This window comes from Copadichromis virginalis, linkage group LG18 (genome assembly GCF_057382275.1).
Source record: "Copadichromis virginalis isolate Kocher_CV1m ecotype Utaka linkage group LG18, C_Virginalis_male_GT1.1, whole genome shotgun sequence".
Lineage (NCBI taxonomy): Eukaryota > Metazoa > Chordata > Actinopteri > Cichliformes > Cichlidae > Copadichromis > Copadichromis virginalis.
In genome coordinates, this window is record NC_140635.1 from 15,110,324 (window position 1) to 15,133,733 (window position 23,410).

Here is a 23,410-nt window from a genome sequence, read left to right on the forward strand (position 1 = left end):
AAAAAGTTGAACTGAATGACACTTTTTTTCCTCGGTTCTCATGACGATATGTCCGGGTAAGGCATCCACATACATAAACACAAGGTTTCTAATATTACTGCTAACAAAACCTTTGCATATGGTTGCCTATTATTTATGTAGGTGTTGAAAGAATGTCAAATAACCATAGAGAGTCTCCTGCTCTCCCCTACAGGTGTCCCACAAAAGCCATCAGGAAGACAATCAAAACACTGAAATCAATCTGGTGGGCAAGCCAGTTTCAAAAATATACACTAAAGACTCACAATGACATACCACACTAATGATATCAGTGAAGTGGGCAAACAAAGACACATTTTTTTCATCAGATTTTTGTATATTGCACTTGTTTTTAACTTTTTACGCCAATCGTTTTTTGATTTTGGCAGTTTTCAGTCCTCCATGGAAATTTATGTAGCGAGTGCTTCCGTCTATTTTACATTCATATAGTGCAGTGGAACGCTTCTTGCTTATGATGGATGGCATTATTAGTGTTTGAGAAAGTGTAAACATTTATTAAATTCAGCTTTGAATCAGTGATCGTCATTGGAAGTGAGAGGGAAGGCGACTGTGGCATTCATTAGGTTTCTGAGCAGCCATAGAGAAGACGGAAGGTAAGCAGCCAGTAGACATAAATATGAATTCATCATACTTCAGATTGACCTTTATAGTATATGATTATATCCAAGTGTCTGATCGTATGTCTTAGTGGTTTACAATAGAGACCAGAGTTTTGTCAAGAAACCAAGTGTTTGAGAAAATGAATGCAGCCTAATGATAATTACATCCATAAAAACACGACATTGATAGAAGTGTGCTGTCCTTCGGGGATTTATCAAAGAGAAAACGAAACACGGTGCTTGATGCGGCTGATGTAAAAAGCAGTCTTGGTTACTGTTTCTTAGTTACTTATGTAAAAAAAGAGAGAAAAAATCAACACTTCGTATTATGGAAGACCTTCAAGCAGTGGTCTCTTTGCCCTACAGAGAGAATCTGTTGCTATGTAAACTTGAAAGCTGATGCTTGCAGTTACTGTGTGTGAGCTAAATGAACAGAAAATAACAAAGGAAGAGATGTGAAGAGCACATGTACAGTGAAGGTCAGATTAAAACAGGTCAGCCAGCTCAGATTTCATTTCAATTACGGGGGGCACTCCACCAACTCAAAGTAGCATTTGAAACCTATGTTACAGGTAGAAAATTGTTTTCCCCCCCTAAGAGCCACTCATCCACGACAAATAGGCTATGGTAATTTAAAGGGGGAGATTGTGGACAGAAGCAATGAGCGTACACAACAGGAAGCAGAGTCCAACCTTAATAAAGTCCACAAGACAACGTTCAACTGTGGATTTGGATTCGCTGTCATGCTGTTAGCAGCACAGTGTGATATTTGTAGTGAGCGTGACTGGAAGGCTAGGTTGGATTATCCAATGGGCATTCTGGGCACGCGCCTGGGGACCTACGCGCTGTTGGAGGCCCACAAAACAAGCAAATAAAACTAAAAAAACTAAAAACTTTACATTTTGCAACCATACATTATCAAAACTTGGATGGATATTTTATTAGAACAAAATGATTTTGTGGCTCGTCTGTCTCTTTCACCCACATAATACTGAGGTTTGTAGTCTCTGAGAGAAGCAGAGAAGTGGCACTGGAAAGAGGTGCTGAAAGGAAGAAAGGGATGAGATCGCCAACTATCACATTATGATAGCTGGCTTTCATTTTCTTTGTCAGGTAGTCTCCATTTAGATCTATTCTGTGTACATGTACGCACACATTCCCGTATGTTTAGTCACCGAAGACAGAAAAAGCTGATTATCGAAACAAAGTTCTGTAACTCGATGATCCAGGAATACTGGAAAGTGTCATCGGTTGGTGAAGGATCGGCCAAAGATAATGACTAGAAAAAGCTCAAGGTGAATATTCACGTTACAATTGCAGATATTTACATAAAGGAGCAAAAATGGCCAATCACAATTTCAGGAGTTTTTTTTTTTTCATTCTGGTAATCAATCGAGAAAAAATGTAGAACATGAAAGAAAACAGATTAAACATGGCACAAAGATTTATTTTATTTCTTTTAATTCTTGTGAGGATGAGTTAGAAATACGCTCACACTTGATGGCCGCTTTATAAGGTACACCTTGCTTGTACTATGATGGACTGTTTTTTTTAATAAACAGTTTTTTAAAAATTTATTTTGCATTCATTCCTTAACATCTCTCAGAGACTGTGGTCCATACTGGGATACTGATCACAGCAGAAACTGACTCAGTTTCACACCAGGCAATGTTTTTCCAGTCTTGGTAAGCCCATGTGAATTGTAGTCTAAGTTTCCTGTTCCTTGACTGGGAGGAGCTCTCAGTGTGGTCTTCTGTTACTGAAGCCCATTAAAGTTGGACATTTTTAATGTTTAGTGATGCCTTTCTACATACCTTACTTGTAACAAGTGTGTATTTCCTCTGACATCATCAATTCATTTTCACCACATAACCACCGCTCACTGGATATTTTGCGCTTTGAACCATTCGCTGTAAATCATACAGATAGTTGTGTGAAAAATCCCACATCAGTAGTTTGTGAAATACTCCCGTATTTCCTGTCTTTGATCAACAACCACCAGTACTGTCTTGATCACGTCTACGTGCCTGAATGCACTGACAGCTCCCATGCAGTTGGCTAATCAGATACAATGAGTTGTTGTATCTAATAAAGTGGCCGGTGAGTGTTTTCACTAAAGAGCACTCTAATTATTACAATTAATTCTACAAGCCACTTTAACTTCCTAACACATCTGTTTCCCTTCAAAGGCAGGAGCTAGTGAAGATGACCTCAAATAAATAAATAAATATTTCATTAGCCACCCTGCTGCCACTGCTGGGGAGCCAATTGCATATGGGCTGATAAGAAAGCTCAATAATGCTGTCACGTCTGAAAATCTCTTTGTTATTCAGCTTTCGTTTCTCATCAACCTCTCAGTAAAAGGATGTGCAGGACAGGAATGTCACAGATAAGTTTTTATTGGTATTCATATGTTTTACAGACTTAAGACTTAAATAACTTGCAGTTTTGTACATCATCACAGACACACAAAGTGCGGCTTTAATCAAGCATTACTTATCTTGGAGTCACAACACGAAGCACGACAGAACATCAAGGAAATCGAGGAACATCGAGGATCATTTGGGGTGCGTGTAGAAGCGGAAATCGCACCGTTTGATTTTTCAAGTCATTACACAAAAACAAAGAGCTGATCATTACAATTGCCAATCTGCGTACAGTTCACACTCGTCCACAAAATGAGACACAAACACACATGACCATTCAGTGTTCAGCTTCGAGCAGCCACCGCTGGAGCCTGCTGCTGATCAGTGGACTGCAGTTGTCTTCCAAGGTACTCCCTGTGAAAGAGAAACAGTTTGTTTGTTTGTTTTTACAGACTGAAAAAGCAAGAAACACTAAACATGCTGTCAAATAAGGCCATACCTCCTGTTACAAGGAACAAAGAAATATTTTGGAAGGCATGCTTATTGTATATTTTCCTTATTTGTTTGGTGACAGTAAGACGAGAAAATCAAGAATACTTCAATTTTAAATACTTCAAGAAAAAAACACTTCATGTTTTTCAATAACAGTACATATTTTTCCTTAAATCAAAACATAACCGGTAAGCATTTGAAGTTCTGATAAATGGAGGATAATATCCACCCCGATCACCACCTGCCTGAATGTTTTCACTTCAATCTATTCTCTGATTGGGTGGATTCTGGATCTTTTATATCCTTTAATGTGAAAACAGGTTTTTAATGAAGCTTCTCATTTTAACAATATGAGCTTCTCCCAGGTATCCTGACCCTGACATGATGTAATGCTGAAATATAGACCCATTATATATTACTTTGAAAGGTCACAGTTCGGCTTCATGTTTCTTCTTGGCAGTAACATTTTTAGATATGCTTCATGACACTCAAATTATCAGCAGCAGAAATATCAAATGCCTCTCAATAGTCTAAAAATGGGAATGGTGAATACTCATAACGACAGAGAATATTTTCTCCTTAAAAATATGCACGCTTAGACTCATCACTATTCTCCTTTTCTACAAAGCAACAGAGCCGTAAGGATGTCTTTATGAAACCACTGTACACTTCTATTTTTGAAGGAGGTTATTTTTTTTTTAATTTGCCCTATTATGAGAATGAATCACAGCAGTGAGATAAAACAGTACAATATGCATCCAACGCAGAAGCAGCAAAAAGCTTTTTCCAAACAACAGCACAGTACTTTCATGTGTTCGTCTCATACCTCTCTTACTGAAAATACCAAATACCTCTTTGTTAAATATTGACCAAACAACCAGGCTGGTAAAACCACAAGCTGCTATAGATCAACTCAAATATATCCAAGACATATAAGAGCTTTTAAGCCTTTGATCTTTAGCTAACCCTCCTCTAACCCCCATCCACAGGCTTGTACAGAACTTCACATACACTCATCATGGGTGACATGGATGACTTTAAAAAACAGACCTGGGTGCATGAGCTTGACTTTATTTTGGATTTTCTCTAATTCATGCAGGGTCAAAGCACGGCACACCAACTGCTGGAGCTGTCAGAGATAACCTTCAGCCCATTCTCAAAAATCAGTTACAGTACGCTGATTTAGAGCACTGCCAGTGAGATTACAAAAAAAAAGGCAAATAGCAATAATTGGTAGGATGACTGATGAAGTTAGTGTCCCGCAGCCAAGGCACCTTTTCATATGTCTCTGTTGTAAGACACAGTGAAATGAGTCTTGGACATGAAACACTGCATGATATTAAGAAGTATTAGCCACAGTAAAATCAGCGGACACTCAAAGTTAGTTTTTACTGTCAAGATGTTATCTAATATTTCATTTTGCAGACAGCTGTCCAAAGTGAACTACAATAAATCTAATGTGCCACCTTTTGTTTATTCTATAAATTCTTGTTTAAACTTGTCTCTCCTTTTATTTTATTTTTTATATTTTTGCTTTTAAAATTGGCTATACAACCACACGTGCCATGCCTCTACTTAAGAAATGACAAATGAAATGGCAGTAAGTGCTTGCCCGTGGTGCTGAGGTGAAAGACACATACAGCTGATCAAAAATAGATTTTCTTTTCACACAGTTTCTGCTACACGACCGTTTCACAAGAACGGCAGCTTGTTCGACTGTTTACAAAAATCCTGCACCCACCGTGCAGCTGTGTTACAATTTTCATTAATGCAGTAATGTAACACGCCACAGTAATTATATTACAGTTACAATTATTTTGTTACTTTTGTTACAAAAGTTCTTCAGTAATCTTTTCACTGCCGAAAAAATTCAAACAAACAAACATACATGTTTTTTCTTCCTGTGCACTTGCACAACAATCAGCTCAAGTCAAAGTTGTAGATCAAAAAGAGATCTACGACTTTTTAGGAGTGTAGATATGGACATACTTTTATAGCACAAAAGGAAGAGAACGTGATGCTAAAGTGGACAAAACCAGTAACAATCTGAGTGAATGCTGACCCCAGCACAGCAGCCAGGTCCTGATCTTTAATGGGTAACAAACTGACGGGCAGTCAGACTTGCAGCCTACGTTTCTACCTGTTCATACTTCTATAGTAGAATCGCTATGGCGATCACTCTGAAGTCTCTTTGTGCTGGTTTTCATATGTAAAAAAAGATTGCATGTGTGTAACGAGTATGTGTGTAACGTGTGTAATGACTTTCTCCAGCAGGAAATGTACTGAATTACTTTAAAGAAAAATACAGAATAATGTGTAATACATTACTTTTTTGAGTAATAACCCTAGGACTAAATACAGCATTGTGGTTTTCAGGAAAGTAAACACTGGTGCTAAGACTTATTCAACATAAGCTGATTCTTTTGTAGTATTGTTTTAAATTTGCACTGCATTATAAAACAAACAGCATCTCTCTTTGCTCCGAGCGGCCTTTGGGGAGTGACTATACATGTAAACACCATCTGTGTACATTCAGTAAAGGTAGCGTGTCTGTATTTGTTACAGTATTTGACAGAAACACCTGAATCTATAATAATGTTAGAATACAAACAAGAATATGGGAAATCATCAATCAAATTTAAAAAAGGAGACAGTTCACAGTGACTCGGAGCACAGATTTGAGTTTGTTTGGCAAAAAAAGCCAGGCTACTGTATGAAAGGCAAACCAATACTATATCATGAACATGTCAAATGTCAGTAGAGAGGACTGACTGTAACTGAGACAAGCACAGCATAAAGGTGGCTGGACCAGCGATAGCTTAAGGCTTAAACGACAACCGTGGAGTTATGGAGCTTATTGGCAAAAACACCATTCAGTCAAAGCTTGCTGGAGATTTAGAAACACGTCAAAAACAATGACCAGATAACAGTTTGCGCACATTCAAGCATGCTGTTGTCATGACATCAGGGGCCTCAGAAAGGTAGGAACAAGAAAATGTTATATTAGAAACGACAAGTCAACCCACTCAAGGTGACAGCGGGTAAGGGAAGCGGCTTTGAAAAACTCTTCATTGTAATTAAAAAAAAAAAAGAAAAAAAAAAGTTCTCATCTCATTCACACACCTCTGTTTTCACGCAGGCAATGAGTGTAGGCAGCAGATTCTTCAGTATGACGAAAAAACCTTGAGAAATAGCTCACCCCCTCACATTAGGAGGTCGTGTTATGAGGACTGAAACTAGTAACAAAGTGTTCATCTTAATGGAGAAATATGGCATGAGCAACATTCCTTTCTTTAATTATTATGTTTTATTTTACAAAAAAACCACCAACGTTGCTCAACATGCCCTACACAAGAGGTAGGTGTGGATGGAGGGTGTCTTATAAGAACTACCTGCATAAATGAGGACAGGTGAATGTCTTTAAATGTGATTTATGTGCTGGGCATTAAAATTATGAGCTGCTGCTTTCAAAAGCTACAAGGGAAGAATAAAAAAAAAAAAGCTGTCAAACAAAATGTCAATTTCCATATAAAATTTAATTTACTTAGTCTTGTATTCAGGCGTGTGCAGAAGTTTTGCATCCATTTTAAACCAGACTTCATACACAGTTGTAATCCCTGCTTTTCATTTTTCGAAGTAAAACATTCGTATGCAGCCTTCAGGTTTTTTCTCCTCCTGTTTTAATACTCAATTCTTCCACCTTCATTTGAACTTAACATTCTTTAACTTCACTCTGACTCTTTCATTTTTATTCCCCACGTAAAAACAGGAGAATCTCAAACAAGATACGGAAGCTAATTTATGGCATGCAGTAAATGCAGAGGTGATGCTTATATACGATTCTACGTTCTACTTCATTTCATTTATATTTTGCTTCTACGTAGCCACACATTCATGCATTTTTCATACATTTTCATGCTTAATCCTTGTACTTGATCATATTCAGAAAAAAATATTTTTTGTTGATTTTAGTTTGTCTTATTTGTTTCTTGCTTGTTGAACAACTTAGCACTGACTTTTGAATAATTAAAGCATAAGAAAGTTTTCTTTAGTTGAATGAAAATACCAAAGATACAACAATTTTACAGGCATAAAAAAGTATTTTTGTACCAACAAGGTGGTTTTCAAAGAGTTACTCAAAGCATGGCACATTTTAGCATGGTGTTCAGTGTGTCCTCAAAAAGAAACAAGAAAACTGGAAAGTAGAGGAGAACAGAAGAAATAGCAGGCATTTAAAAAAAAACTATGTGCAGGATATGAACAGTATCTGAAAGTCCTGCCCCTAAGAAAGAAAGAAAAATCCATCAAAGACCTGATAGAAGACCTGAGAGATGCATTTGACCTTTCAGCTGAATTGTGTACTGTTTGCAAAAGTCTCATCAGAAATGGTCTCAGTGAAAGTGTGGCTGTCAACAAACCATTTTTAAGGAAGGGAAACGGGGAGATAAGGCTGAGGTATGCCAAATTATACAAGAATTGGAGTGATAATCACCGGCAACAGGTCTTATAGAGTGATGATGCCAGATTTGACATTATTGGTTCAATTTTTCATCAGTACAGATAATTACAGAGGATGTCAGGAGAGAGTTACAACAGTGAGCGTCTAAACACAGTGGACACTCTCTAAAAGCTTTGGGCTACATGTCAGTGAGTTTTGTTGGTGATCTTGTCAAAATTGATGGAATTATTAACACAAATTGGAACCTTCAGATTTTGATCCACCATGCAATACCATCAGAAAAGCTTCTGATTGGCAACGCTATTTTTCAGCCTGATAGTGATCCTAAAGACACTGCCAAGGCAGTAAAAGAATACCTGGATAAATAAGTGCATACTATCAGTCATGGATTGGCCTCCCCAGAGCCCAGACATCAGTAGTACTAAAGCTTTGCAGGACAATCGTAAAAGAGAACGGAACAAAAAGGAAACCAGCATCCAAAGAACAGATCTGAATGTCCTGCAAGAAGCCAGGAGAATTATTCCTGAAGACGTTCCGGCTTTGTAAAAGAAAAACGTGGTCGCACCAAATATTGACTTTCAAGCTCGTTAGAATTGTACAAACTTTATTTTTGCCATATATTTTGAAATTCCATTTATAGTTGCTGTACCTGTTACATATTTTCCTACCAAAATATAAAGAAATAAGGAGTGTCTCAACACGTTTCCACAGTACTGTAAACAGTGTTGGGCAAGTTACTTTGAAAAAGTAATTAATTATAGTTATTAGTTACTTCTTCAAAAAAGTAACTGAGTTAGTAACTGAGTTACAATAGTCTAAAAGTAATTAATTACTTGAAAAGTAACTATTGCGTTACTTTAAAAAAAAGAAAAGAAAAAAGTTTAACCCTCTGGGGTCCAGGGTATAATTGGCCATTTTTAACTACTTTTGATTTTCCCTCCACATTTCACCTTTAAAAACTATTTACTTTGCCTTGTTTGGTATCATCCTTTTCAGCCCAACCTCACATGTCTGAATTTACAGTTATGTTTTCATTTTTACATACTGTATTAACACAATTGATCTAAAATCAGACAAAAAACATAAAATCAGAGTAGAAAAAGTTATATTTTTTACTGTAACAACCACAAACATGTTTAACGAATCATATTTCATAACTTTAAATGCAAATATAAATTGTCAATTTTAAAATCCTATGTACAAGTTTTGCAAACAAAGTTATTTGCATCCATTTACCTTTTATCTTGATTTTTTAAATAACCATTTCAAACTATTTACAGAACAATCAGCTGTTCTGCATTCAATAAGATGCCACACAAATTATTTGTGCCACAAAAATTTTTTTTCTGTCCACTATGAAGGAGAACATCACAGCCTGATACCTGCAGGTGTGACAGCAGCAGGAGTATCACTCCTGTTTCTACCTGGAGACAGCAGTCACCTCATTGTTCTGACACACAACACAAAACTATCCACAACACTACACACTGACTACACAAGACAACACATTAACTACACACTCCAAACAAGCTAAACGTCACAAATCTCTCACATCTCAAAACTCGCTCTCTCTCCTTTTCTGCTGTCTTTCTCTCTCTCTCGCTCTCTCTCTCTCACACTCCTAAAACTTCCCCTTGGGGGGGTCATAAGCAGAGAGTGCTTGCTAGCGCTGTCCTTACGTGACGAAACTATTGAGGAAAAAACGCCGCGTATATATATTGGCCTATCAACACAATTTAAAAACTGGTATCTATCACCTTGTTGCTTTGTCTTTAAGTGGTCATGTGATTGGCTTACCACGAATACTTTATTCTTCCTCAGTCAAACAGCAGGACTCATGCGATCGTTTTGCCCTCTTAGCTCCAGGTGTCGTGCTAGACAGTGATCGTGATTATCGTCCGCGGGAGTGCGCGCAGCTGCTTAAAGCTGTAGCGTCCAGATTACTTACGTAGGCAGCTACTTCCGTGCAACTGATATAAGATGCCGTAAGCTGAACACAGCTTCAACCGTCTGTTTGTTGAAAAATAGTAACGGACCGCATTTTCTTGTTAGTAACTGTAACGGCGTTGTAACGATAGGAATAGTAATTAGTTAGATTACTCGTTACTGAAAAAAGTAACGGCGTTACTTGTAATGCCGTTACTTGCAACGCCATTACTTGCAACACCGTTATTCCCATCACTGACTGTAAATGATCTTTGAGCTTTCTGGAAATTTCAAGTCACTGAACCCAATGTTCTTCCTCCCTTTCTGTAACTCTTAGTGGTATTTCAAACAAATAAACTTCTGTCCACGCATGACTGATCACATTGCCCACTTGGAACATCACTGTAATATTAATCATAATACCTCCATCCAGAGTTGCTCAGGAAACTGAAAGTGTGTGTTTTAGATAGTGGCAGCAAAAACAAACATATTCCCACTTAATGCTAGTTGGCTTTCATTTTTATTGTTTCCAAGAAATCCAGTACACAGAAGACACACACAAAGACGGGGAGGTGAAGTGGATGTCCGGAAAATGTTGCTAGTGGTGACTTAACCTAAGTAAAATCAAGCATGACGAGTTTATAATGGTGCTTGCAATGGGTCTAAAGAGCCTAAGAATAAAAAAAAAAAAAAAAAAAAGACAAAAGTTAGCCATACAGTTTTCAAATTTTGGCTATGAAGATAAATAGGCATCACAAAGTGTGAGAACTCCAAAGGTGGGCATGAACCCCAGCAGATGGAAGTGTCAAACAAAATATTTGGAATTTCAACAGAGAAGCAGCAGAAGCTTGTTTGCATAATATTTTAATCCAGCTGTTAGTGGTAATTATAACTGTGCAACTGATAATGAGACATGGAAGAAAAGAGCAGAGTAATTGCAGCAAAATGCTGTAGCCAACAATTCAGTGGGTGTTATCATCTTACAGTCTGTATCAGACACAAGTGTATTCAATCCATGATGCACAAGTGGGGTTGTGATCCCCCTAAAAGGTTGCTGCAATCTCAGTCTGCAGGTTAAGAATATGAATGATAGATATGTACATGATACACTAAATTAAGGTGCCATAGCACCACTGTAGCATTTTCTAACTGATCTTTCTTGATGCTGTAATTACCAGCTGAAATTTACTTGAACACATTTATGCCAGCCACAAGTTGCAAAATAGTGTGAACAATCATCTAAATCAATCTACTTTTGGCAAATAAGATCATTCAAGTTATTTTCTGTAAGACTGAGAAGCAGAGGAAAGACACTATCTATGTAAAGTTCACTCTGGGTAAATTCGTGACATGAGAAACATACAGCCCAGCACATTTGACATTTTGTGGAACATCCTAGTCTGTCAATATTTTGAACCTAAGTCATGCACATCTTGATCTGACCCCAGCGCAGCCCTGCTGTCCACACAGTTATTTTGCCTCATTACACTTGCTTTCAGGCCAGTGAGGACACGTTCCGACCATAATTCAAGTAAATGTAAACAAAAATTCAGACAACCGGCTCTCACCCTGCATTAGCCTGATTAGCCAACAGCACATCAAACACACAAAGGCAGAATCCTAAAAACGCCTCTCCAGTCACGTTTTAGGATATAAAAGTGCTTTTTTTCTCTCATATGTCTGAGGCAAATTTGAGAGATTGCATGGCCTCTTCCTCCTTAAATGAAAGTTACAAAATCTAACCATATTTAAACATTTTTATTCAAGATGCTGCATGCAGGACACAGATACAATGTGTAAAAATGTGATTTTCAGTGTATACATCACACTTGTGCTAACTCACATTTTCCATTATTGGCTTTACATCTACATTATTTTAATTATGGGTTTAAATAAAGTTTAAATAAGCGAAACATATCAATCTCCCTAGCTATGATGACTAAATGCTCAAAAATGAAATTTTCATTGACCATCCAATATAGTCTTACATGACTAACTTTTTTAGATTGTTTTAGGTCAACAACTAATTTGCCTCTTTCTGATCATTTTTGCATCTTCAGCATTCTCATCAGTATGACTGTTCACTGACCTTGTATCATTTCCAACCAATCTCCGCTCACGTTAACCTTAGCGGATGTCTAATCAGCCAGAGTAAATCATAATATGCATGAGGGTGTGCATGGTCTTTAATCACTAGCGTGTAGCTGTAGCTGATTGGTTTTTTTTCATGTCAGGAAAGTTCAGCTAATGCTTTAAGGTTAAGTTCATGTGAGTGAGTTACATCAAACAGAAGCTATAAAAAGTGCTCATACCAGTTGTGGACCATCAGCTTCTGCACAGCCAACAGGGCGTTGTACCGGACTAGCTGGTCCTCATGGTGCATATGATTCATCACAAGCTGTTTTCCACCGAGCTGCTCAATTACTCTGAAATGGGAGTGTTATAGGGAATAATGGGACAGAGGTTTTATACACAGTAAACAGGTACTATTTTCGTATTTTAGGTCATTCAGTGAGCCATCATGTAATCTAATCCAGCCTTGGTGAAATTTTCTGTGTATCTAATACAGGGTCACTGGCCTTTGTGAAAGGATAAAACACAGTGAAAAGGAAACCAGATGTAATGCTTGTAATATTAACGCAAAAGGTTTGATCAAAGAAAAAGTAGGTGCTAGCACTGATACTATTACGCATTTCCATTGGGTGAACTTATTCCATCCAGGTGCATGATATTCTGAATGAATTGCAGTGTATATATATTACTGAACTGCCAGTTTGTCTTCACAGCACTGACCCTGAAGTTCACTTTGTTAGAGGATCACTGGGTTCATACTGAAGACCCTGGATCAAATTCCCCCACTGAATCATCCTCTCAAATGGCACTTAAATTCAACAAGGCACATAAATTGGGTAAATAAACTATTTTGGTTGTTTAGGCCTGTGCTGACTTGTGATTAAATGAGGAGTTCTGCTAGTCAGGTAGAGCTTCTGCTGCTCCACATTAAACCAACTGTCTGAGTTCTGTTCGGGATCTCCACCAAACTACCCACTCTGAGCTCTCCCTCTGATATACTCACATCTAATCCTGACATTCTGCTCATTCCCAATGACAATCCAAACATCTGCCACCTCAAGCTCAGCCTCCTGTCTTTTTGTCAGTGCCCTAGTCTCCAAACCATAGTAGCAGGTGACAATAACATATTGTAAACTTTCCCTTTCACTCTTTTTTCACAAATCATGCCTCACACTGTGTTTGTGCCAGGAAAGATAGTGACTGAACCTCGTCAAGTCCAGCCAGACTTGTCTCTATTTGAACTCATATAACTAATATTTGCTATCCTTACTGTTTCACCTATCTCCCTCTCATCCACAAACATATTCTTTCTTGCCTCTGCTCACTTTGCTTCCTTCCTCCAGCACTTACCTCAATCTCTCCAAACTTACTTTGGTTTGGCATAAATTGTTAGTCACAATTGACACATTTTGGGTACCTTTAAGTTTGAGTAGATTTGATTTATTAAAAAAAAAAAAAAAGACTATTTAAGTATCACTGAAGTATGTTAAATAATATTACTGGCAGGTGAGATGGCAGTAATGAGATGTTTGCCAGTGACCATTAAACAACAAACAGATGAACAGAACATTACTACGTAACACCCGACTGGCACAATCTGCATGGAGCAGTCAGATTAGATGTGACTGTATAAAACGAGAAACACACAAAGCCTTAAATGATTACCACTGCCAAAAATCTGGTGTCAAGGGCAAACTGTGCTAGGCAAAGCCAGCATAAAACAACTCCGTTACAACGATGGGCTGTCATTTGAGGCAGGGTGTGTGGGAGGTGATCTTCAAAAAAAATCTTTAATAGATTTTAGTGAATATCTAATAGTATTTATGCTTAACATCTCACCTTTTACCACGTGGATAATGCCGCACATACTCTCCAATGTCATGAGCTGCCACTGCTATAACCTGAGGATCATCGGACACTTCCAACAGCCTCGTCAAAATCCTTTCAAAGAAACACAGTGAAAATAAAACATTAAAATGCAGAGGTCTGTTTGCATAAAAAAGATTCAATCACTTAATTCTTACTGATCTCAATCACATATCTTTAAAGACGCTTCTAGGCAAAGATTTTTCTGAGAAAGCTTCAAGAAAAATATAAGAGCTGAGATTACTTTCTTTAAAGCAGTTTTCTAAGTAGAAACGCTCTTATTCTCACTAAGCCAAGGTTAGTGCTACTTTAAAACTGGAAATCCCAAACACTAAACTCTGAAGCCAAGGATATTAGATGTAAGGCATGCAGTGAAAAAGTGGCTTCTTCAACATGGAATAAAGCCTTCGTGAGATTTAAGGGTATATACTAAAAAAACAGAAGGCTAATTTAAGCCGAGGTGATGGCTGAGCTGATTACAGAGAGGGGACAGCGATGAGACAATGAGGATTTTTACAGAATGTCAATAGCACAACAGTGTGTGACCCGAATAATGAAGAACACACACACACCAACGGATGTTTTATCTCTGGCGATCTGAGTCCTTAGATCAGAAACACAGACACATGATGTTGGGAGTGTAACTCATAGCTGATAAAAGTAAGGCATTGGGAAGGTATCTCGAAAGAACTGATTGTGAGTCAAGTATAAAACTGGATTTTTCCATAGCAGCATCTAGTCACGCCATGAAAGGCTGCATGCTGTCCAAGTGTTGTGTGTGTGTGTGTGTGTATATATATATATATATATATATATATATGTATGTGTGTGTGTGTGTGTGTGTGTGTGTGTGTGTGTGTGTGTGTGTATGTATATGTATACATATACATCCTCTTGTGGCGAAAGTAGATAAGAAGTGACAAATCACAGTCTTTGTGCCCTTCAATATCGGAACAAGGTGCACTTTGAGAAGCTTTGTCCTTCTGCTCTTACTGAAGTGTCAAGGTAATAATAAATCATGTTTTAAAAGGCAATGGAGAAAATGAGTAATCTCATGACAGCAGATGCTTCAGCTTACTTGAGGAGCTCATAGTTCTTCTCGTTCAGGCGGACAGCGTTCTCACGCCAGAACTTCTCTGACTTGTGTACAGGACTCCACTCCAAGCGGCCAGACTTGAGTTCAGAGCTGTACTCATCAAATGAGCTGTTGATCAAAAATAAACATCATTACCTCAGACAAAAACAAAAACTACTTTAACTGATGATGTGAAGAAGAATGATTTGCGCTGCACAGTTAAAGTACAGAAATATCATATGGACATGTTAATGGTAGCTGTATGAAAAGGATTGCACAAAGACACTTGACTTTTTATTCAAGCTCCATTTTTTAAAGAAATAATGGTTTAGTAAACTAACTATGAATACATGTTATTCATAAATAATCTTAATTAGGTACCTGAGATCCTGCACACTCTCTCCGAGCCTTTCAAGCAGGAACTTAATGTCCTCAGTGATGTCCTCATCATCATATTTCTGCTGCTCAAGGTTCTCGAGCTGCTTCAGCACCTTGCACTGAATCATAGCTAGTGCATACTCCTGACGAGTCTCCCTCTCCACCGATTTCTCCAGGAGATTCTGTCAAAGAAAAGATCATTATTAATTCGCTAATTGATGAGAAACTTAGCTGAGGTCTGAATCAGAAAGCAGAAATGACTCAATGAACGAACAGGCTAATAAATCATACTTAACTATTAGTCAATGAAAAAAAAAATACTCAACATTCATGATGAACTGTTTAAGTAATTTATTGAGCTAAACCTCAAACATCTGCCTGTTGCACCTTTTTTGTTTTTGCCTGTAACAACTTATGAAAGATGAGAATTTATTTATAAATATACACTGTTACTGTCAGAAATGTTGCTATACGATCTATACTGTGTTGCTGTAATATTCCTTTGTTTTAAATCACAATACAGAAATCAATGAGCAGGAGACCTCTGCAGCATCATTATGCATTTATTTATGTGTTCATCATGATTTTATGACTGAATCACTGTGATGACTAGACTGATATTTGAGAAATCGGTTGTGCGTGTTTGGTCATTTTATTCAGGTCCATTTTGCAGTTGATTTGTTTTCTATATTTTCATGTATTTCTCATTGTAGTATCGTAACATTGTCAACTCCTGATGTTAAACAACTTTATTAAAAGGTATAAAATCTGTCCAATGGAGCTAATGGTTTTCATAATACCCATCCTTAACTAGGATTCAAATTCAGGTGTTGTGAGTGAGTGTGAAGAGAAAGAAAAGTAGAGTTGCCCAGCAACAAGAACACAATGTTCAAGTATTATAAAAGCTATTTCTGACGTAAAATCTGCGGACAAAGTTCTCGGAGCCTGGCCTCAGGCTTTAATGGAGAGAAAATTGTGGTGGCAACACTTGGAGTGACTCAAAAGAGAAGTGGCTTCTGCACTGGGACTGAGATAGAAGAAATCACTCCATACCTTGATTGGCCCCTACAGCTAACACTTAGGGAAAAGCTATGACTAGGTCAAGGTCAAAGTCAAATGTATTTATATCGAATATTTCCAACAGCTTCCGAAGTGCTTTACAAACTAAAAAGCAACTAAACAAGGAAAATGCACAACAATGACAATAAAAATAAAAATATGAAGAAGAAAGAACAATACAATAAGAAAAAAACAAAAACAAAAAAACTAAGAACAACAATGACTGAGGCTGTTAAAACAAGTGTCTAGTGTCTTCACTATTAAAAAAGTTCCAGCATTTGTGCAGCTTTAATATATAGCAGCAGACTATTCCAGAGTGTGGGACCTGCCACAGAGAAGGCACTGTCACTGCGAGACTTAAGTTTAAGCCTTGGAATGATAACATTAGTTTTGAACTAGACCTCATGGTTCTTTCTGGAGCATGAATAGATAGGAGCTAAGATGGGTAAGAATAGACTCGCCCATTTAATGATTTAAAAACAAAAGGTAAAATTTTAAATCAGATCATATAAGTAACAGGAAGCCAGTGTAAAGAGGCAGATGAGCTGGAGGCGACTGGTACAAACTGAAATAAAGAGAGTTGTAGACGTCCAATCTGCAAGTAATGAAGAGATGAATAATGTGTTCAAAGGCATTAGCTGGAAGGTGTTACCTTGGCTAGCTGTCTCAGATGGAAAAAGCTATATTGGTGCACTCACCTGCCTACACAATTTAAACGAACCATCAAGGTACACGGCATGGGTTTAACATTTGTCTTACAATGAGTGGATAAAGTAACAGAGTTGCCAAACATTCATTTAGGTTTAAAAAATTTAAGGACATCCACTGTTTAACATCTCAAAAGGCAACACAATAACAGCTGAAATGAGTCTATCCCTGCTTTTAAAGGCAACAGATCTGCAAGTCATCTGCAAAACACGGAAATGAAAGGCTATACCGTGAAAAAATAGACCCCAGTGTCAACATATACAGTGCAAACAAGGCTGGATCTAAAATTGGGCCTTGAGGTACACCATAATAAAGAGGGGCTATGTTCAAGCTGTAGGGGGCCATGTTACATAAAAGGTCCTCCTAGATCAGTGAGATCAAAACCACTGAAGAACAGATTCTTTCAGGCTACAATGTGATAGGAGGATATCATGGTTAACCATGTCGAAGGCTGCTGTAAGGCCCAACAACAACAGGGTAGCAGGGCTGCCAGAATCCAGAGTTAAAAGAATATAATTAAAACCCCTTAAACGTGCTGTCTCAGTGCTATGTAGTGACTTAAAACCAGACTGAAACTTTTCAGACTATGAGTAGACCACTTTCTCTAAAACTTTTGAAAGAAAGGGAAGCTTTGAAATGGACCTGTAATTAGCCTGAGCAGCTGGGTCCAGTATGTGTTTCTTTTAAGAAGAGGATTTTAAAAAGAGCCCATTTAAAACATGATGGGACACAGCCTGTAATAAAAGAAGTGTTAATTAATCTCTGTATAAAGCTGAGCACACAGGGGTCTGAGGCGGTGGGTGATGAGAGGGGGCCTAATAGCTGAAACTGTGTCGCTCAAAATTGCCTAAAAATCATCATACATACTTGGTGAAGGTACAGCACCAAATTATTACATGGACTAATAATATGATTAAAAACATTAAAAAGTAGACACTAAAACTATAGAATTAGTATTTAGAGTGTTTACAGTAAACACTTTACTGTAAACACTCTTGGTAAACAGAGATACCGTCCTTAAATACCTGTAAAGAAACATACGACCTATTGTTTTCCCATCTCCTCTCAGCACGGCTGCATTTATGTCTAAGGGTGTGTGTATATTCATTCAAACAGGGTTCTGAAAATGGCTTAGAGCGCTTAGTCCTGAGTGGTGCGACTAAGTCCAAGATATCAGTGCAGGTGGAATTAAAACTATCAGAATTGTCCTCGACACTTTCACAGACTGAATTTATTATCCTATAATGAAGAAATGTGATACTAGATTGAGGGGCTATTAGATGATTGCGCGCTTGTCTTTTATGTGCTAGAGTGCATGACTTATCTAAAGAGCAGCGCAACGTTATAGTGAATATCGCAGGAAAATGACCAGAGAGACACAATTCAGATATTTCTGTCATGTACACACCAAACCTCTGTGATAGCACTAAGTCCAGTGTGTGACCTTTTTTATGAGGGGGGCCAGTGACCCACTGTGTCAGGTTAAAAGAGTCCAGAACATTTAGAATGTCCTTGACCAGAGGTTTAGACTCACAGCAGACATGATTGATGTTTGTTTGAGTGTTTGGTGGCAACGAAAACGGATGTTGAACACTGTACATATACCTCCACCCATACCCGAGGTCCAAGGGAGGCTGAAGAATGTGAAGTCTGGAGGAAGAAGTTCAGAAAAAGCTACAGACTCACCACAGTTTCTGTCAAAAACAGAAAACCAAGCTGCTGAGACTTTGTCATTAAGAAGTTGCTTAATACAAATGTCTTGTTTGATGGTGATCTATTATTTAATAAAGCTATTTGAAGAGTGCAGATTTTGACATCTGAAGCACAAGCATAGGCAAGGCTGCAAAGATTTGTGAGATCCATGCTACATCCACAGGACCGAGGCCGCTTAGGAAAACAGGGAACCAGAAGAAGCTGATCCAATGTTATGGGATCTCCAGGGACAACATGCAGGATCCATCTAAAGGTGTACTCCACTGGTCCTGTAGTTGCATGAGAAGCACAGAGGTAAGCCCCGACTCTGATGAGTGTACCAGCCCGTTTTCCCTGTTTCCTTGGGAGCTTCTTCCAGGGTGTGGCATTAGGGAGTTGGCACAGGTATGTCAAAAGGTGGTAAAGCTTGTCCTTGCGCAGTTTGTTTCAGAACTAGACCATAAGATGCTTTGATCTCTAAAGGCAACTGGTGATCACACACGTAGTACTAAGACATTTAGAGATATTATAGAAAGGAAGAGAACTAACATTAATCAAGACAAAAACTGACAGACACCTTGCCATGTGTTCTGCTGGCACCATCTTTTCTGGCACCAGCAAATGTGACTAATATATCACAAATGTCTTTTAAGAGTAACCTGCAATGTCTTCACAAAGATCAAACAGTCAAGTCACTCCAAATATTTAGAGCCTAGTTACCACCTAAGGAGTTGTGGCTACAAGAAGGTTCAACATTTTTAGGCCTTAACAGAGTAGTCAAAACAAAAGTTTTAGAGTCACAGTTAAACTAATGCTAACACATCACAAACGCAGCAGTTCTGCCTTTGAGGATGTGTTCAAGGACTTCCAGATGGTCTGGATAATAAGTCACTTTCCTCATCCCATGTGGTGAGCAGAATCATTTGCATAATTAGGACATTTGGGACAAATAGCAACATGCAGAAAAGCGCTGAATATTTTTGTAAAATAATCTCAAAATAATCTCAGCCTTCCCCTTGTTGACACCCAGAACCCCTGGGTGTCAACAAAGAAATACCCCATTTGTTGGTGAAAAACAATGTCTTGTAGCTCTCAAACGCACACACCATACAGCAAGTTGACACACTCATAAGAAAACCCGCTTAACGTAAAGATGTGGTGACTCCATGCACCACTGCTTTTAATTAAGTGTAATGTAGTGAAGTTCCAATGAAGAAAACAAAGCCCCTATCTTTCACGGGTGCATTTACCAAAACCTTCATGTGACATCTCTACTGGCAGGAGTGTGATGAAAAAGCTGTGGGCTGAAATTAAAACCAGAAACAGATGCAGCGATTGAGAGCACGCATAAAACAGGACATAAATTTGGTGTCAAATAAGTTTCTTTTAGCATAAATGAAAAAAAAATAATAAAACAATAAAAACATTGTAATACTGACTCAGATTACAATGACATCAGTGAATACCTTCCTCAACTTTAGGTTCTAAAATCAGCTCTGAGCTCATGTTTCAATCATGTAATCAATGCCATTTATAACACCATTGTGCTCTGAGCAAGGTCACTGAAGCTGTCTGGGTTGAAAAAAATGAAAGCAACGCTATCACTGAAAAGTTTTATTTAAAGATCCATATTTCCCTTTAGACATTTCACAGAGTAGAAAAGATTTTTTGTTTAGTATTCAAGATGATGTGTGCTGAGGGTGGTCAGGTACTGCAGGCTATCAGTTATACTAATGTGTTAAGCAGAGGATCCTTACAGTCTGTGTCATTAGTATGCTGTCTGTCTTTTACAGAAAAAACAAATCATCTGCATAATATGTGTAATCATTCAGGACTACGTAATTATTTCTATACTTTTCCCAAGAACAGTAGCGAGCTTGATGAAGACCTGAAAGCTACTCCACTGAGTGCATTTCCTATATGTTCCAGACTTGCACTGGTACCCTGTCAGAATTATTAACTCTGTGCAGTTAAAAATTACATTAACATTAGCTAAAAAAAATGAGGCCTATGCCATTAATTCAGTTTTGTCAGTAGCACACTATAGGGATTTCATTACCTGGCATAAACAAAAAACAACAAAGTCCAGAACACAGCTCTTAGGACTACATTAAATATTCAGTAGATGTTTTGAACAATCACAGCAGGGAGCTGAAAGGGGAGCATAGTCATAAATTGCATTTATGTATCATTTATGGCCCTGCTTCTTTATAGGCAGCCCCATCTGTTGATTTAGAGTTGCCATTTTCGTTTCCTCTTCTTTGATAAAGAGCAGAATCCAATTAGATGCAAATATGCTGTGCCAGAGTCTGAGAAAACGCATGCTCTATATCAGAATTAAAGTGCTGGTAAGAACTATGTGTTAACAAACGCTTTTCCATTTACTCATCCAACAGTTACACAGTCATGTTTCAGGCCACCTGATGAACCTGTAGTCCAGCCTTTTACTTCTGTTTTAGGTCTCCACTGACTTGAGGAAAGTATATGTGTCTTCAGCTGCTACACACTCCACTACGCTTTCCAGCTAGTTGCTGTTTGGTGTTTATCATGTAGGCTAAAGTGCTTTGTTTTGTTTCCTGACAAACAGCAGTCAGCTGTAACAGGGTGACAGGGTGAGACGGGTGAGAATCGACCAAACATTAAAATTGGGAAAAGCTGCAGATTTATATTTCTGTTTGGGTTTGTGATCACCACAAGAGAACCCTTTCACTGTGATGCATTGTTATTTAATATATTCTAACTAATTGTAGCCACTCCACATACTTGATAGCTCTAGGTTTTCCCCAAAACAGAGGACAAAGGACAAAGACAAAGCACAGAGAAAATGCAGATGCAGTTGTATCAGTGGGAAACATACAATGAGTGAAAAATTCTCCACCAACCCTGAAGGCAGCCAGAATGATTCGGGTGACCTTCTCCTTGACAGACTCCTGGAGGATGTCGGACAGGGCAGGCACTACGTTGTAACGTCTCAACTGTTCACAGAGCTGAGGACTGAAGGCCAGGAGCCAAACACAGAAGATCATCTGGTACTGGAGCTGGAAGCCACACTTGTTGCTCAGCACTGCTGTGATGCTTAAGCAGAAAAACAATATAAATAAATAAAAAGTAAAATGGATCAAAAAAAGTGAAAAGGGAAAAAGACCAACGTTTATCACTGCTAGCTGTTTACTAATAGGAGAGCTTTCACAGCTGTGTCCCTACACGCTGCTCTTCCACTATCTGTGATGATGGCTGAGAATGAGATGTTCAGTCTTTAAATAACAGAAGAGTTGTTCAAATGGAGAGTATGGTACTAATGATTACAAGTAGACAGAGTGTCATACATTTGCAGAAATAGCTGTAAAATGCAGAGATGTGGATCTCACAGATGTGCGATAATTATGTGATACAGATTAAGCAATGAGGCATTGGTGAAAGATGATGGTAAATCATGCATAATTTGTACATTAAATTTTGAACCTTTCATGTTCTGTCTCACTCAGTTTTAGTAAGCATGAACCTGCAAAGTTCTCGATTGTTTGAATGGCAATTGTACAGTAATATCTGAGGGGGACTCTTCAGCACTTTGCTTATTTTTGGTCAGTTACAGACTAATTTGTAACAAATATGACGAATATGGTTAAAAGTACATGTGAAATTGTGTGGCTCTGAATTTTGTTTTGTTTTGTTTACATATCAAGTTTCATTTATTTTCGTCAGGGCAGAGATTGCACCTTCTTCACAGCAGCACCAAAAGCTACATCAGATCTTTTTTAAACAAAATATAAACTTGGTATAGAGTCAGTAGTTAATTTTTCATACTGCTTTGTGCTGTCTGGACTAAATTTTTCACCTTATAGTGTGTCTCTTATATAAATTAAGTCAAATGCAGATGATTAACAGCCAGGCTTTATACTACAGCCTTACTTATGTTTGGGTAAAAGGTAAGTCAGAGGTTTGCCCTACTGTGACTGGCTGTTAGGTTATTAGCTTATCCAACCATCAGACAGGCAAAGAGTCCTATCAAGAGAATAATTTTACATTGAAACAGTGGATGAAGTGGATATAGAAATATAGCTGAAAAGCCAGTAAAATGTCAAAATTTCATGGCTCCTGCTCCTTCAAATAGGTGATTTTCTGCTTCTCCTTTTAGTCCTTTTGTTCACCTAGAGATGTGGCTTGTTGTCAGCCAAAACGGGCATTGTGATGCTGTTATCTTGAGCTCTATTTCCTGATTTTTTATCTTTCAGTGGTTTTTGAAACTTACTTGATCGGAAGAAAAGTAGTGTGAAAACAAACAAACAATAAACCAGCTGCTGCACAACCTTTTCACATGTTTATATCATTAATTGCCTAACAGAGAAAAAGACATTTAGAAGACCAGAGAGGTTCTACTAATCGACTCAATCAGGAACCAAACCTCGATTATCGCATACAGGAAACTGAAGTGAAATGGGAACTTCAAAAACAATTATGCCATTATAAAAAAAAAATTCCCATGGTACAGAGCCTTTATCAAAATATGTCTGTGCCAACTATCCATCATTACTCAATTTTTAAATATTTTTTAGCAACTTTAAAGAACAACCTTTTCCATAAGCTCTTAGTCTTTACAAGATATTTAAGTCTCACAGTACAACAGAAGCAAGATGATCACTGGTGACTCAAGGAAAAGCAGAGCAGACATGTATGAATC

General features: G+C 38.0%; 1 protein-coding gene across 2 annotated transcripts in view; it reads right to left on the reverse strand.

Annotated features, from left to right (window-relative positions):
- Window positions 1-3,032: 3,032 nt before the first annotated feature.
- atp6v1h (ATPase H+ transporting V1 subunit H) overlaps window positions 3,033-23,410 on the reverse strand; it is a 33,308-nt gene continuing 12,930 nt past the window's right edge. For both annotated transcript variants that reach the window (XM_085438274.1, XM_085438275.1), the window contains 6 exons: window positions 21,615-21,807; window positions 15,277-15,455; window positions 14,899-15,024; window positions 13,794-13,895; window positions 12,194-12,307; window positions 3,033-3,418 (listed from right to left, as the gene is read on the reverse strand). In XM_085438274.1, coding sequence (XP_085294400.1) covers window positions 3,349-3,418; window positions 12,194-12,307; window positions 13,794-13,895; window positions 14,899-15,024; window positions 15,277-15,455; window positions 21,615-21,807 — 784 coding nt within the window. In that variant the 3' untranslated portion in view covers window positions 3,033-3,348. The remainder of the gene's footprint in view (window positions 3,419-12,193; window positions 12,308-13,793; window positions 13,896-14,898; window positions 15,025-15,276; window positions 15,456-21,614; window positions 21,808-23,410) is intronic.